General features: G+C 44.0%; 1 protein-coding gene across 1 annotated transcript in view; it reads left to right on the top strand.

Moving 5' to 3' along the window:
- Positions 1–4,396, top strand: part of BRF1 (BRF1, RNA polymerase III transcription initiation factor subunit) — a 160,523-nt gene extending 156,127 nt beyond the window's left edge. Inside the window, exon 17 of the mRNA XM_026849030.1 lies at positions 641–4,396. Coding sequence (XP_026704831.1) covers positions 641–678 — 38 coding nt within the window. The 3' untranslated portion in view covers positions 679–4,396. The remainder of the gene's footprint in view (positions 1–640) is intronic.
- The last annotated feature ends 12,820 nt before the right edge of the window (positions 4,397–17,216 follow it).

Below are 17,216 nucleotides of genomic sequence, written 5' to 3'. Positions count from 1 at the left end.
TGCACTCAGCATTGTTTTAAGAAAACAAAACTGGATTAAAAAAAAATCTGGTCAAAATTTGGAGTAGGAGTAAGTAGATACGGGAGATCTGAGTCAGATGCGTTGGTCAGGATTTGTGACATGACTCCTTTGATGTCGATGGGAACTCTGAGCTATCTCTGAACCCTCACAGTATCATCTTATAAATCCATGAATAATATCAACAAGGCAGCTTTTTTCTGCATGGCTATGTCTAGTGAGAACTGTGCCTACTTGTAAACGTATGCTGCTGCTTATCAGACACCATGTTCCAAATTACTTGTGACAATCAGGCTTGATCACCTTAACCTCTAAATTAAACCAAGTATTTCACATATCCATGTGCCAAGTATTCCTAAATGGGGGTCCAGTGACAAGTGAGAAAATATATTTACACATACATGCCTACAAGTAATTTTATTTCATTAAGCAAAGTACATGCAAGAACTTTTTATTTAGCACTAAGAAAATTACTGATTTTTTTAAGATGCTTACTTAAGTCAAAACTTACCGTCTAGTTACACAGCAGGAAAACAACCTGAAAGTAGTAATACTTTTGTTGTATCATGAATCTACCTGGAACATTTACATTTTCATATGCCTTTGTCTTTGTGTGTTTCAGATTATGGCTGTGATATGGAGGATGATGATGGCTATTAGTTCCATTTATTTCCAGAGGACATGGACTGTGTCTTGTTCCCAGCAAATCTTCAGTCTTCAAACTGTATGAATAGTGAAAGAAACTGTCTATGGTCAGCAAATGTAATCGAACAATCCTTACTTTTGTAAAGTGGATTTTAGGGTGGCATTGACTCTGGTCAGTTTACGTTGACCCATAACCCAGCAATAATGTTTGGGTTCGTACTTGAAATTTTTTATTTTGGTGGATCATAGTTTGAAGTTGAAATTAATGGGAGTAATGTTTCCAGTGAACAAAAGAAAAAGAGACAAAATAGACTGTGTATAAAGCATGTGTGGCTGAAAGCAAAGCATCTCTTAATTGTGTAGCTCTGCTCTTAGGCATGCTGCTGCAAGGGAGCGGATTGAAGAACAGACACGAGGACAGGTACAAAGGAGAAGTGTGCCTGTTGATTATTTGAGTGCAGTAGCATTAGTTGTCTCATAGTGCTACAACCGAAAGAAAAAAAAAACATTTCCAACCTGTATTGTAAACACGACCCTGTTATTGTACACAAGCTTCCTTACCCAAGCCTATCAGAAATTAATGACAAGTTATATATTTGCAGGGCAGTATCAGTTTCTCTGAAATGAAGTAAATACTGCTTTATATTAATCAATTCATAGAATTCTTAAAAGATATGACGATACAAGGCAGTGTTGGCAGCAAAGAATTGTCTTCCACTGTGAGACCACACTGGTTTATGGAGAAGGAGGGAGAAGACCTGGGTGAGGCAAGAAGTGTAGAGAGCAGGCAGGGGACGATGGTGCTCATGTGCCTTTGCAGGACATCCCTAGGGACAGTCAGGTCTTATTGTGGCTGGTATTGCTGCAGGAGAGTCACTCTGGCCATCTCTACAGAACTGCTCTTGTCTGACTGAGTTAAGAGTGAAGGTCTGCTCCCAGGAGCTGCCCGTCTCTAAAACAAGTTGAAAGAAAGAGAAAGCTGAGCTTTGTAATAAATAAGCTAGCATCTGCTTTGTCTGATTTTAATTTAATGTAATTTATTTGACTTTCTATGGGTAAATTAAAGGTCACCATGCAGCAGTCTGACTTTCATGACTCAAATCCCACCCTTGAACAGTCGCTGCTATGTGAATAAGGCTGAAGCTCCAGCCTTGTGCTCCCCGAAATGTCAACAGGTGGGTCCTTCTCTTCCAGATACATCATCTCTCACAATGCTGTAAGAGCAGGGGTCAGGGATGGAGCCCTCATTGCCACATCCCACCCTGTTGCCTCTGGCCTGCCTTTCCCTGGCACTGCAGGGCCTGAGGCTCTCGGCTCAGTGGGAAATGCGCTGCACTCTGGATCATGTTCTTCATGTCTGCAGCTGCAGGACCCAAGGTGTTTTCATCTCTCTCCCTTGTCTAATGACAATCATGAAAACTGTAGCGCTGCAGGCTTGTCTTACACCAGGGAAAGATGGATATTTATCTTACCAGTGTGGTTTCTACTAAGCTGTCTCTCCTGGTCAGCTTGTCCTTCCTACCCTGTTTGAGGAGCACTCATCACTAAAGCACCATCCATCCTCCCGCTGCAGAGGGTGGACAGTGGCAGGAACAGAAGGTGCCTGTAGCTCCTGCCAGCCAGAGTGACGATGATGCTCTTACCTGTGGTTGTCACCAAAGAGGGGAAGGGTCATGTGGCCTTCCATACCTCCTTTGTCCCTCTCAGTAGCATGAATAAGAGGGATCATGTAAGTAGAGCAAGAGTGAGTGCTTTTTTTAAGAGCAGACATGATATTATTTGGCTGGTAAATGTAGTTTGTTGGGTAGGTTGCATCTGCGAGATATTTCTGAGTCCTGTATAGGAGTATTTCTGCAATGACTTCTTAAAAGCAGAACTTGGTAACAAAAATTATGTAGTGAGGCTAATGGGAAGAAGAGCTCTTCTGAACCACATTCCAGTTACTTAGCTTGCACCACTTCAGTGGAAAGAAGAGATTCCATATAATTCTTAGGGGGAATATAGTTTTTTTTCTGATACTTTATAAATACTGCACAGAAAATGATATTGAGGAGATAAACCATTCTACCTCTCTTTCTCTGCACCGTAAAATAAAAATCATGGTATAAGCAGACAATTTTTTAAAAAGTAGTTTGTTTTATCAAATTTCATGCTCTGCAAGTCTTTGAGACAATTGAGTTTGAGCATTTGGGTTTGAACTAATCTGCCGATATTACAAATACCCATACTCTCGGTATATACTCAAAGCTTGGGTTTTATTCCAAGGTACACATCATTCACTATGCAGGAAATAAACATGCATAAATAAACATGTGTGTGACTCATGTAGGTCGAGTGCTTTTCTCAAATGCAAGATGTTGGCTTTTAAAGAAACCGCTAAGATGAGTTCTTTATTGCTATGGGTCTTTCCTCCAGTCTTCTGTGTAGATTTTCATTGGTTTGTTCCCCCAAAGGATACTAAACCTGCTGCCAGTGTAGTGATGTTATGTGCAGGAGCTGAGAGCCCACCCAAATAACTGCTGCTAGTAAATTTGAATTTCAGTAGCACATTTTGTTTCTGAGAACATTGTTTCCTTCACTGGAAGTAGAGCATTGCAGTGTTTGAATGCTCTCCTATGATTTGTTTAGGAAAGGCTATCACATAGTCTGCTAGGAGGGCACTTGGGAGAGCAGAAAAAATAAAAAAAAAGACCTACAATTCCATAGCATCTCAGTACTGCCGGTGAAGTTAATGGCATGGTCTCTGTGCAGGAGGCCTAAAGGAAAGGCAGTGGTATTGGATGGCAGACTTCACTCTGAGCATTGTAAGGCTTCTTAAACTATAGAAGTTATGTACATTTTTAATTTATTGGTGACTTACCGGGATTTTTATAATGTTCATTCCTTCTTGATTTAACTAAGCTCAGGAAATGTAAACAGATTATAACATGCTAGTTTCTGTTTTTATAGCTAGTCATTAAAATGTAAAAAGATTAACACTGCATTAACTCTGTTTACTACTGTTGATGTATCTGGACAATTTTGTTGTATGTAAGTGAGCCTAAATTCACTTGGAGTAATTTGGACCCTGCTTTTCTCAGGATTCTGATTATAATGGAGAGAGCTTATAAGGCTTCAACATTTGTTGTTCTTAGATCTTCTTATCTGAACCCACACAAGCTGTGTATCATCGGTTTTGTTGCATAAAGCATGTCTCTTGCTGCAAGTCACTTTGCTTGACAGAGAAAACCCTCCAGCTGTTGCATCCAGCTTGTCTGCCATGCAACCTTTTAACACTCTTGTGTTGTGGGAGTAAAAAATGAAAGAAATAAGGAAAAATAATGGGATTCTTCACTGTAGTGAATTTTCAGTGTCTTAATCATCTATGACATTTCTTTAAAATCACTGTGTTCAGTGCAGCAACTTTTAAATGGTGCCAGACAGCCTTGTCTTGAGGTTTAAACATGTTCGTCGAAAAAGTTCTTGCCATCCTGATGGCTTGTTTATATTCTTTGGATTGCATTGAAACTCCGGTCGCAGATGTGTACAGTTAATGTAGAGTTTGCCTAATAAATGTTCTGTTTCTTATTTCTGTGTTGAATCTTAGCATTTGGTTCAGTTAGTGCCAAGGAAATTAAACCTGTTTGATGTAAGCATATGTATCATCCTTACACAACCACAATATGAGCCATGTTAAGCTTTTTTACTGTAATATATTCGCTGTAAATAAAAAGTAAGACCCTTGCGTATCCCATCCTTTATGATGCTGCCCTCCTAATTTCTGATTCTGTCTTCATTCTCATGAATGTTCATTTTTGATTGCTGCATGATTGGTTGGTAGTGGACAAAATTTGTAGTTCAGTGCTTTATTTCATCTCTAAAAGGGAAGACATGTCTAATCAGACAAGTGCTTTTTGCAAGATATTGTTCCACTGATAAATATAAATACTTTCTGTAAACTGGATAACATTAATGAGGTTTTTCCACTAAGCTATATAACGAACTGTCTGTGGGAACAATATGTAGTGCGTGTGTTTAGTGGAACTGTTCCAGAGCTTGTTTCTGAAAGTTGTATCTTGATAAATAAGGTATGTGCCGAGTTAAAAATCATGTTACTTTATCAACATCTGGTTGCCGTAGTTTGGAGGCCAAAATCCACATCTGCTCGTGGTGCACATGGGTATTTGCTCCTTTTATTTTTTCCTGGAAGTGGAGCTACTACTGGATGCTCAGGAGTGTCTACTGCAGAGTTTTAGCATATAGTAGGACGATTAACAGTAGTTCTGATAAGACAGTATGTGTCATTCCTGCATGTGACTGGGTTCCCATACTCTCAGGTAGGTGCAATTCTGCTCTCATTGACATTGGAATGCTTTTATCTCAGTTTCTTTTCAGCTGTTCCAGCCCTTTCCACTGGCAGTTGGGAACTTCTCCAGTGATGTCTGTCCATCAGTGATGCTCTCTCACTCATAGCATCTAAGCTGTTAAAAAGTACTGGCCACCTTGGTCTCCTATTTTCTGATCTTTCCAAGCTGTACAGTTATTGACTTTTCCTGTAATTTTTCACTTCCCTACCACACCAGGCTTTAATAACCAAAACCATTCTGTCCCCCAGCTGTGTTCATCAAATATGCCTCCTTTAAGGGTCTGAGAAGTTTAATGTTAATGAAACTGAAATCTTGCAAAGCTTTGTATTAGCTTCATTTGTCACCAGTAGATCGTAGCACACTCATTCTTAGGTTCCCATTTTGTAATGCAGAAGAGGCTGTTGTAATTTTCTACTCCTCATCGCATGTGTAAGAAGAGCTACAGCGTATTATTCAGTATTTCTTATGCCTACCCTAATACCTGGCAGTGGTCTTGGTGAGTGGTGGTTCTTTAGTGAAAGGGGTTAACTACACGAGAAATGAGGCTGGGTGAAAGTTTATCACTTGCAGCATAACAGATTTACTTGGTGAGTTCCTTCATCATAATTGTTTTTTTTTTTCTTATGGGACTGTTCATGGAAATGAGGAAGGTGCATACATTTCATAAAAATGCAAAATGAAATTCCTGTCTTGCAATGTGACTCTAGGAGCAGAGGATTTTATGACTTTTAATGTGAATCTTACATTTGTTATTGTGTGGGTTGGCAGTAAGTGGCATTGTACTGGACACTGGGATGTCAGTCATTGTATTATCCATTTTTATTGCAAAATTGCAACAAGAATGCTTTCTCACTGCTCTTAGTGCAGTTTCTCAATTCTTCAAAAGCAGAAAAATACAGCAGCAAATTAAAGAAATTTGAACAAAGCAATGAAAAGAAACAGCACAAACACTGTGCTTACCAGGTAATTTTTCTTCAGTGCTTTTATGTGGGAAAGGTAAAAGATATTTATACACAGAGACTCAGAGAGATGAAAGTTGCATCTTGGCAGCAGCAGAGGTGAGGCAAGTGTTGTCCATTTTCCACACAAGAATTCCAGACTCCTGTTTCATGGTATATCCTGCACCGTCTTCATCATTTGTAGCCTGGGCAGTCCACTGGAGGATATTGAAAGAGGTAGGACACCTAGCCAGGTAGGGGAGAGGAGATGGCAAGGTGTCGTTGTTTCACCTGAGTAAAAAGAAAGGAGATAAATTATTTAAAGTGGGTTTAAGGACTAGTTTGATGTTAAGGAGAAAAACAAGCTGCTTTAAGAAAACCAGAAAGATTAGGGAATACTTCTTTGCAGTGATGTGTGTTGGACTATACAACAGGCAGTGAGCATAGGAATGGACCAAGGATAATAGTTACATCTTTGGAAGCCCAACTGGTCTCTCAGCTGCATTAAAAATGGAAGTCTTTGGCCATGCCACTGTTTCTGACGTGCTTTTGTCTGGTCAAGGTGTGATTTCTAGCTCAACCCAGAGATGTCAGGTGCCCCTGTGCGGGTCAGTGGACAGCAGCGTTCCCCACCCATGTTTCTGGCAGACATGTTTTGGGCTTGCTGCAGATGTTTCCTGCCCCCCACCCACAGCTGCTCATTCCCAAAGTAGAATCTCTGAGGTTTTAGGAAAAAAAAGATCCACATGCTCATTTCTCAACTCTGCCTTTTTATAACCATGACAAAAAATAGCCTGAACTGCTGACTGCACAGCCCAGGCTGGCCTTGTGTACCACCTTGCTGTGGAGCAGTAACGTGTGTTGGAGGACAGCACCCACGGCTGGTACAACCATGTGTCCTCGAGCGGCTTGGCAGGTAGTGCAGCTGGCAAGTGTTCTCCGACTCCTCCTTTTTGATGAGGGTCTCCTAAGTTTGCCGTTCTTGCAGAGGTGCTAACTCCATTAAATACCGTTGGGTGCATATGGATCTCAGAGCAAACATTTTTGAGTCAAAGTCCCACGGGAAGAGTGTGATCTGTGCCCTAAGCAGATATCTGTTGTCAGTGAGGGATCTCAAAGTTGAAAAAAATGGAAACAATAGGAAGGTGATGTGAAAATATCAATGCTAGATAGTCACAGTTGCTGTAAATTGGTACAGTCCCTGCGACTTCACATCAGGCAGTAAGAGCTTTGCTCTTTTGCATCAGTTGAGGATCTGTGCCATTAGCAAAAGTCTTGAGGTGTTAGCAGTAGAGAAGGAAGAGAGAAAGTTGCTATGAGGTGGAAACAGTTTGTATATGTTGCCCAAAGCCACTTCTTACCCCATTTGTCAAGCACGACTTACTGCCTTGCCTAATTAACCAGCAACGTGGAGTTACCTATTCTGTTGATTTTAAAATAAATGAGAGAAGGGAACTTCAGCAGTGATACAGCTGTGTTGTGCAGCACGTAGTGCATCCCTCTTCAACTCTGCATGGGGATGGCTGCAGCTGTCAAAACTTTTTCTCTCTAGGTGGTCATAGACTACTCTGACATGGATCTGTTGTAACTGAATAATGGTTCTTCAGAGCAGCATCGTGTCTGGGAAATGGGCTAAATCCTTGTATCTGCTTTGATTTCTGCCCATACTCTGGGAGCTCGCTAAAGGAGAGTCCACACACATACCAGCACAATTGAAGTAAGATTCATGGGTTGGCACAGAGTAAAATACAGCCAAAGCACATGGTTTCAAAACTCTAGTCACTGTTCTCAAGCAAACTCTTACACAAGGCCACTGGGAAATTGTTTGACACTGCTGCATGCTGCATTAAATCAGGAGGACCTACCTTAAGCTCTGAGGTCTCCAACAGCAAATCAGTGCGATGTTGAATCAATGTGTTTTCTTTTGGGCACCACGAGGAAGAGTCTGAGTGGATTTTGCTGCCTGTGGTAAGATGAAGGATCTTTCATCTTGTTCATCTTCCCTGTGTATTTTATGTTGGTTCAGAAGAGCTGGCCACACTATATTAATAAAATGCCATCTAAACCACTTTTGGCCAGTGTTCTTGGCAGGCATACAAGTGTAGACTTTCCTATCTCCCCTGGCCACTTGGTAAGCAAAAGGTCTTTATCAACAAGGCTAGTGCCAACCCTTGTAAAGCTGCCCAGCATAGACCCCAAGTATTGTCACTGCTTGTGGGTATAATACTGGTGTGAAAGAGGCTACATCTCAGGTGGGACTCAGTCCAGTGCTGGAGAGTCACCCTTATAGTTGGGTGGAAGTCCTTCCTCATGGTTACCTTGTCTACCAGCAAAAAGGGAAAATGTATCCAGAGGAAGCAGAATTAACCACTGGAATCCCTGCAATCTGTAATAAATATTTGAGGTGTAAAAGGCTAACAAAAGAGAATGGAGTCAGACATGAAAGTGAAAAATGCCTTTTTAAACTTGAAACCAGTGTGATGTCAGCAATGCTGCAGTGTCTGGGAGCAGCCTGAATAAAAATGTGGATGCATTTAGGAATTATGGTATTTGTACAAGAAATGTTCAAATGGCTGAAGTCTTCAGTCTCTTTAATTAGTCATGGGAGTGAACATCATTGGGTTTCTGTGAAAGAACAGCAGATTGTTGCCATTCTGTCTTTCTAAATACATGTCCTGTTTTCCCCTTAGTATATATCATTATAAAATACAATATTAAAGCTTTAAAAAGTCTTTATTAGCTAGCAGATGGTTTTGCAAGTCATTTTAATGAGATGAAGAAAACTTTAATGGCAGACATTTAAAGTTGTGCTTAGACAGACTATTGCCTTCGGAAAAATCTTGGGAATGTTTTCTTCTTGTTTTTGGCAGAGCTTGGCACCAGATTATGTACAAGGAAATAGAAGGGGATGATTTACACCGGCTGGTTCCCTCCCGAGAGTGGTTTTACATCAGCGTAACATCGTTGAGTTCCACAGTCATGCTGTGATTTACAGAGGTGCAAAGGGAGAGGGAAATGTCATTAACTTGATGCAGTTCAAGAGAAATACTGCATTTCTCGTATACTTGCCTCATTCCACTGCCCACAGTCAAGAGATTTTTTGGGAAGTTTATAGGCAGCCCCCTTGCAGGCAGGGCAGCAGTGTGCCAAGTCCTTCTGAACGTCTCCTTCTGGTGATGCTGATACTCAGAAGCATGTGGGGATAAGAAAAAGCAGATGGCAGAGCCCTGAGACCCTGCCTATGCGGGACAGCCTTGCAAGTCCTAGCTTTCTTCTTCCACCCTTACTGAGTTTTCTGGGGTTTAAGATGCTTGTGCTGAAAGCAGGTAGGAACATGGTTGTTCTCATAAAAGCCTTTCAAGGCTTCGATGGTTCTTCCAGGCTTGTATTTCTTTCTTGAGCAACCAATGCCACATTCTTTGGGGGTGCGAGCTGTCTCATAATGAATATACTTCCATCTGGAACACTCAATCCATGACAAGGAGGGTTTATATCCCTTTAAATATGTGAGTTCTTCTTCGTGGGTTGTTTTATGTGAGCGGTTGCTGACTTCCAGACCTGCTTCCTCCAAGGGTTTGTTTTGGCTGTACAGGGTCTTGGCCTCACAGGAGCAGGGAGTGGGGAGCATGTAGTGATTCATTTGCACGGTGAGAGGATTGACTGTCCCTGCACATATTAAGAGATGAATCATGCTTCACAAAAGCAATAAAAAATGCCTACTAAATGAATAATTGCCTGGCTACCTTCTCAGTCTATCCAACCTTTTGTTCCTTCCCTGGACTGCTGACCCTGTGATACCTGGCCAAGCTTCTGTGTCAGCTTTTTGCACTATTGGAGACCTTTGTCCTTCTAGTTTTTCTAGATCTAGCTGATCTAATCTCAAAAGCCATTTTTCAGATTTGGAAAAGCCTTGCAGCTATATGCACTACACAGGTCATTAAGGAAAGCCTTCCCCTTTTTCTCCAGATAGTGTGTCGGATCACCTACACACCAGCAAGAAAGAGTGTGCTGTAATGTATCTAGCGGTGCGTGAGCCTCATGAAGTTCAGTGAGGCCAAATGCAAGGTCCTGCACATGGGGCAGGGCAATCCCAAGCACAAACACAGGCTGGGTGATGAGCAGGTTGAGAGCAGCGCTGCGTACACTGGTGGATGAAAAACTGAATATGAATCGGCAATGTGCGCTTGCAGCCCAGAAATCCAACTGCATCTCGGGCTGCATCGAGAGAAGTGTGGCCAGCAGGTCGAGGGGGGGGATTCTGTCCCGCTACTCCACTCTCATGAGACCCCACCTGCAGTGCTGTGCCCAGCTCTGAGGCCCCCAGCATAGAAAGGACACGGACCTGCTCAGGCAGGTCCAGGGGCCACGGAGATGCTCAGGGTGCTGGAGCACCTCCCCTGTGAGGACAGGCTGAGAGAGTTGGGGTTGTTCAGCCTGGAGAGAAGGCTCTGGGGAGAGCTTATGGGGGCCTTCCAGTACTTAAAGGGGGCTACAGGAAAGGTGGGGAGGGAGTTTTTATCAGGGGATCTAGGGACAGGATGAGGGGTAATAGCTTTAAACTGAAAGAGGGTAAATTTAGGTTAGGTAAGGAAGTTCTTGACTGTGATGGTGGTGAGGCCCTGGCACAGGTTGCCCAGAGAAGCTGTGGCTGCCCCCTCCCTGGCAGTGTTCAAGGCCAGGCTGGACGGGGCTTTGGGCAACCTGGGCTAGTGGAAGGTGTCCCTGCCCGTGGCAGGGAGTTGGGACTAGGTGATCTTTAAGGTCCCTTCCAACCCAAACCATTTTAAAATTCTATGATTCTATGACTCTATGATCCTATGATTCTATACTGATGGACTTGTTAAAAATCCCCTCAACAATGTATAGAAGGAAAACCAAGAAAGTCTGCTGGGACATTAACACTCAGCAGAGTTTCTCTACTTGTGAGCCCCAAGGACCCTAACAATTGCTGTGAAAGGCCCTGTGAGCTCCAAAGACTCGACATGAAGAAGGTTCCTTCTTCTAATGGCAGTGTTTCTCTGCCCCACTGCTCGGGAGGAGCTTGGGAATGAGGTTGGGGTGAACTGCTCTTCAGGTTCCCAGTTGCAAAGATACCTCTGTATCAAGGGAAGTACCAGCTCTTCATCTCCCCTGCTTTGTGATGCTAATATTAAGTAGCAAATAGGGTACATCCACTGTTGTTTTGTCAGTATCCCCACAGTCATCTCCATTTGCTCCTGAGTTTCTCTTTGGTAATAAAGACCCTTGCCATGTTCTGCTGTTTTCTCTGTGCATGGGTGGGTATTTCTGTGGTGGCCTGTCCTGAAAGAAAGAGCTCTTGCCAAGAGAAAAACTATTCCTGCGTTTGCCAGGGAGAGACAAGAAGCATCTGTGCCCCCAGCAGCAAATGCACCGCATGATGAGAACATCTCTTCAGCCCTGGCACATGCCCTTCTCACAGTCACAGGACTGATGAGTAGCAAATTGTCATCCGCAGTGTTGTGACTCCTGTAGAATGAAAGTCAGCCCACTCCTGCCAGCTCTGCCAGGCTTGTAATTGCAGTGGTTGCAGTACCCAACTCCTCTCAAATGGCTCCGTTGACTTGTGTGGTGGTCAAGGGGACAAAGGAGGAAGAGAGACCTCTGTCATTTCAGGTGGGTGAAGAAAGGTCATTGCAGTTGGGCAGGTTTCCAGGCCAGGTTGTTCTGGGACCCACCTCTCCATGGTCATGCAAAAACATACAGGATCTCACTTATTTTCTTGCTCTGTTTTGACAACACACCTTTGCTGTTGCCTATTTATCCCACTGATTCCTGAATTCACCACTCCACTCTCTGAGGTGTAGTAGTGCCACCCATGACCGCATAAAAACATATGGACACCTACTCTGTAGTGCTCGACACCCTCTAGGAACATTCTGCTTCATCAAAAGCCATCGTCTTTGCTTGGTGACCCCCAAGGCTGCCTGTTTCTCTCCACTGAATATATGGGAGCTGCTGGTGAGTTGTTGGGACAGTATCTTCCTTGTAGGCACCAGAAGTGAGGTGAGGAAATCCCATTCCCATCTCTCTCAGCCTTCCTTTAAAGTTCCAATTGTTCTAAAGAGCAAGAGGCTTGAGTGCCTCCCTTCTGCTATTAACCAGCCATCATGTGCCACAAAACAAAACAAGAGCTTTTAATATATAGCTAGGCTGACTAGGCATTGTGAAATGTTGCACCATAAATATCTTAGATTAATAATTTGTTTATTTTCCACTTCACAATAGTCAGGGGGAGTGTTTGTGAGGCTGCTAAGCAATGCTTATTGCAGCTAAATTTGGCATTTAAAACATGCTCATCCGACAGGCATCACAAAAAGTTTGTGAGGAATGAAGACAATTTAAAATGTCTGAAGCACATGCAGAATAAATTGCAGCTGGCCTATTTGTCCTGCACATTAATTCCTGCTGCTAGCTGCTTTCCCTGGTGTTTCTCACACTGCAGTTTTATTACTAAAGTTGTATCATGTCATGGTGTGTGTGTGTGCATGTAGAATTCGGGCCCCATCAATGAAATCGGAGTTCATGTGAGCTGAGTTAAGCCTCATCCTGAATGCTACGGGTCTCCTCCTGTCCCTGGACCACTGCTGCGGTGCCTGTGTTCATGTGGTTGGACTCATCAGAAACTCTTCAGGAACAATCCATGCTGCTCTGATCCCTTCAGAAGCAACTGCTCTAACTGCCTTTGGAGCAATTTTGACCCAGAGTCACGGTGACCATGAATTTTCTCCATCCTCAAAAACTAAAGTCTGTTTTGGAATGAGTCTCTTCCCAAGAGAGCACGTGGGTTACAGTGTCATATGGAGATGGAGATGAAACTTCTGCTGCTACTGTTCCTGAAAGCTGCCTGTAATCTGCAGTGCTGACATCCAGCATGGGGCATCCCAGCATGGAGGTGCCTGGTGTTTCACCGAGGATGGGGATTTGAAGCGTGGAGGCAGGAGGCAGGAGCTCATTAGGGCCCAGTACCAGTGCCCTCATACCTGGACTCAAGTAGCTACAGATTTGTGTCCAGGTAGATGTTTGTGCCAACCACATATGTAGGAGAAATGCTGCATGGAAAAGGTCATGTGTAAATGAAACTTCGCCTAAAGGATCTCATCGTTTTCAGGCACACCAGTGAAATGGGGAAAGGAAAGGGGAATTTGTGCCCTTCCCTGGGGCAGGGAGTCGTTAAGGAGCTGGGCAGATGCATGAGGCTCTAGGAGACACTTGCATCCCACGGAGGGCAGGCTCTCCTTATTTTAGTTAAGCAAAATGGCAGGGCATCTCCTGGGCAGCAGGAATGGGCTGGATTTCTGGGCAAAAGATAAGATTTGTCAGGTCCCTTGGAAGGCTTCAAAAGAGGGCTGTGGGCACACATGGAGGGTGCTCCTTTTCACCAGTGAGGTGTGCCAGGGAGTCAGCTGGCAGGGGTGGCTCACGGCACAGGGTGGCTGTGTGGCTGGGAGCAAGGGAGATGGTTCCCATGCACCCTAGGGATGCTAGATGAATTTTATTTTTTTTTTAATTTAATTTCTCCCTAGCTTTTACAAACACTTGTGATAGTGGTGCTTGTTTCAGAGGGTCTGAGTCAATAAGTGCCACTATTGACATTTTACCTTCACCTGGCTTGTGTGAACCAAGTGTGATTTAAGGCACCTGTGTACCCAATTACTGTTCTCTCTCAGGAGCTGGGCAAACCTATAAGCCCAGCACTGGGGCATAAATACTGATGCAATATGCTCCTAGTGCCCTGTGTTGGAATCAGGGGTTAATGGAGAAACCCTTTGGGCCAGGGCAAAGCTCTCACTGCAGACTTGAGAGAAGTCATCAGCAAAACCAAGGAAACCAAAGAAAAAGAGTTCAGTTCCTGCTGAAACAGCTCTTTGGAAGAGCTGTATGTGTGATGGTGAGCTTGAGCTACCATGTGTCTGTGCCTGTGGAGAGCAGAGGTAGGTGTGAGCTGCTCTGGAATGTTGAAGGGGTGTGCATGTGGAGGAGACCCGGCTGTGGCTGGATGGGCAGCATCCAAATTCACCAAAGGCGTAGAAATCTGTGGGGGGATAGATCCGAGAGCTTTGAGTCATGTGGGAACTATCATCATCTTATGCTTTGTTTTTACATTGCTGTTAGGGTTTGAGATGTTCCCTGTTGTTTATGACTGCTCAATAATACTGATTTTTGTAGGGGGCAAAAAGGAGTCGAGTTTCTCAGGAAAGACAAGCAGCCGCATTCAAGTAGTACAGTGTTTTAATATTATATTTAAAATTCATGTGTGCATTCGTTTATGAAGTGAAGCCAACACGTTAGAGCCTTGTCAAGACTGTCATCTGGGTCTCCCTTGACACGCTGCCCTGTACTTTGCCCCTGCAACCAACAGCCCCATTTCCAACATCCCCTGTCCTTCCTCCTCTCCTCCCCACGCCTCCACATGGGGAACACTTTCACCTTGGCTTCCCTTGGGCTATTTGAAATACAATATGCATCATGCTAAGATTGACACTGTGGCTTACTGCAGGTGCTGCAAACCTGGAGCCGGGATGAGCAGCTGGGAGAGCCCCAGTTTGCCAGTGTGGCTCCTGCCCCGGGACAGCCGGGCTGGGCAGAGGTGCAGAAACCTGGGGTGACGTTGCCTGCTGCTGGGTATGAGGGTGCGCAGAAAGGCAGCCAGAGTGGTGCTGCTCCCAGCTAAACTTGTTTGGATCGATGCAGGCTGCAGTTCTAAACGAGCAGTTTTTATCTACTTTTTAACATTAAACTCGGGCCCAGGGCGAAGCTGCGGTAGAAATTCCTATGGGAATTAGTGCAGAGCCAGAATGGAAGAGTCTTAAAGCTTCTTTCACTGTTTTCCAGAGCAGCACTGGAAAAGGATGATATGTTAGCCTTAAACTGGAATTTCCTGTAATTTGTCAGTTTTCACAATTCTACAATTATTAAAATGAGAATTTTTCTCTCCCTCCCCCTTTTTTTTTTTCCTTTTTTTTTTTTTTTTTTTTTTTTATTCTTTGCATTTGCTGGATGCCATGAATCAGAAAGTGGCTGGAACGGTTATCTTGCTCCAATGTAATTTGATTCTTTCTTCCCATCCCCCTACCCTGTTAGTATTTGATGAGAAACCTTTGTATTTTCATGCTTTAATACAATCTGGCACATAATTACAAATGACTCATAGATAATCTTGGTCATGGAGCTCTCTGAAATTAGATGATAATTTAGCCTGGAATTTCTGCAGAAAGAACGAAGGAAAAGACAATTATAATTATTCTAATCAAGATATCTTTTTCTTTGCCTGGAGTATTGCTCTATGAACTGCTAGAGGCCTGAAAGTATTTAGACCATTTCTACTGCTCACTGTTTCCTGGGCAAACACTACTGATCTCTGCGTAACTTCATGGCCATGAAATTCCCATGAGTGCTACTGAGATGGAGGAGGAGGTGAAATGTGCGGGGGCAGAACCGCAGAGCTGTGTGCTGTGGGAGGTGAGCAGAGCAGCCACCAAAAGGTGATGGGTCCAGAAAACCCCCGGGATTTCCCGCTGGAAGGGATCAAATCCTGCGCAGCAGCAAAAGGATGTTTTGTGACATCCACCACTGATTTCCACACAACGGACAGAGGCAAAGCAGCTGTCAGAAAGGAGGGCTGGGTGCTCCCATTCACATCTCTGGATCTTGTGCAACTTCTCTTCCTCGGCTTCGATGCTGGTTTAGGTGCTTCCAGCCCAGTGCTGGGCTGTGGGGACGGTGCCACCTCATACAACAGCAATTGTGTCCTTGTCCTCGCTGTCAAAGCTTGGGACACATTTACAGAGGGGATGTCTGGCCCATGGGATGCTGAGCAAGAGAGGGGCCACCTTGAGGTATGGCCATAAAGGAGAAAGAGTTGGTTGTGTGAGGCTGTCCCTGGCCTGGTGCATGCAACTACCAGATCTCATGTCCTGGTTATTCCTATAATGTGGATGGAAATACAAGCAGTTTGGTAGGAAAATAGAGCATTTATCTTAGGAAAGACTTGGAATAGTGTGTCTTGTCTCGCCCAGCAAAGGCAAAGAGGGGATGTGAGTTCAATCTATAAATACTTCAAAGGGGCAAGCACTAGGGAAAGGAAGAAGCAAAGAAAACAAGGTTGCATAAGAATAAATAAGAATAAATTAACCATGAAGTAATCTAGGCTGAAAACTGGAAAGTTTGCTGGTATTCTGTGGAGTCTCTCATGGTTTTATGTTCTGTTTATTCAGGAGAGGGAGATAAAGGCTGTTCCCTTCATCTCAGAGGATGAGTCTGAAATGTGGTGACCAACTAGGTCCACATCAGCATTGCTGACCATCCTGCTACTGATTGCTTCTGGCAGCAGTGTAAAATTAATGTGCTTATGAATGATCCCGACCTGTGCTCTGCACCCCTGATGGGCAGCACCCTCCTTCCCATCTCACCTCCAGGGCTGCTTAGGGCTGGCTCCTGGCAGTATCTTGAATAGGTTAAAGCACTGGTGATGTAGAACATCTCCTGGTTAGAAATCAAGAGATGTTAGGCCAGTAGAAAAGTTAATTAAACTGAACAGAAAAATGTCATTGGAAGAGAGATGGGACTGTGTTGATTTGCATGATCACTTTTGTCATTTAATTGAATAAAATATCGTTTTCAGTCTGTGGTGGGTGCAGCTTTCTCAGCCAGCTGCTCTCATGTGCAGCAGCATCCAGACTCCACAGGACCCAGCACACCAGTTGAGTGGAACCTGAGATGGCTCCAGCCCTCTGAGAGATGAAGGTTTCTGGCACAGGGATCCCTTGCAGCGACCTTCCCACAGCTTATACGTGAGATTTACCTTGACTGCCTGCCCGAAGGAGGGGCAAGGGCTGGTGAGGTGACCTGTGAATGTAGTGAGCAGGTCGCCCTCCACCCCTGCCATGGGTGCCAAGTGCTGTTTGCACAGATGAAGCTGTGTGTTAACAGCTGATTTTTTTTTTTTTTTTTTTTTTTTTTTTTTTTTTTCCCCTGTACGTTTAGAGCTCCTGGCTTTTCCTCTGACAGCTCTTTTTCCACCAACCACTTCCTAGCACACATCATATTGTAGTATCACACCAATCACTTGGTGAATGGACCCACTGACAGGACAGGGCAAAAGTCTCCTTAAAAAGAACTTGACTGATTTTGCATTTACTTTTGAAAACCTCTCCTTGCTTCCCCAGCTACAATGGCATCTCCAGCGCCGTGCATGCCAGGATGCCATGCCAGCGGAGCTGCCAGCAAAGGCAGGGTGAGATGCTGCAGC

This window comes from Athene cunicularia, assembly GCF_003259725.1.
Source record: "Athene cunicularia isolate RWA chromosome 5 unlocalized genomic scaffold, athCun1 chr5_part1, whole genome shotgun sequence".
Classification (NCBI taxonomy): domain Eukaryota; kingdom Metazoa; phylum Chordata; class Aves; order Strigiformes; family Strigidae; genus Athene; species Athene cunicularia.
This window is presented reverse-complemented; position numbering and strand designations above follow the sequence as displayed.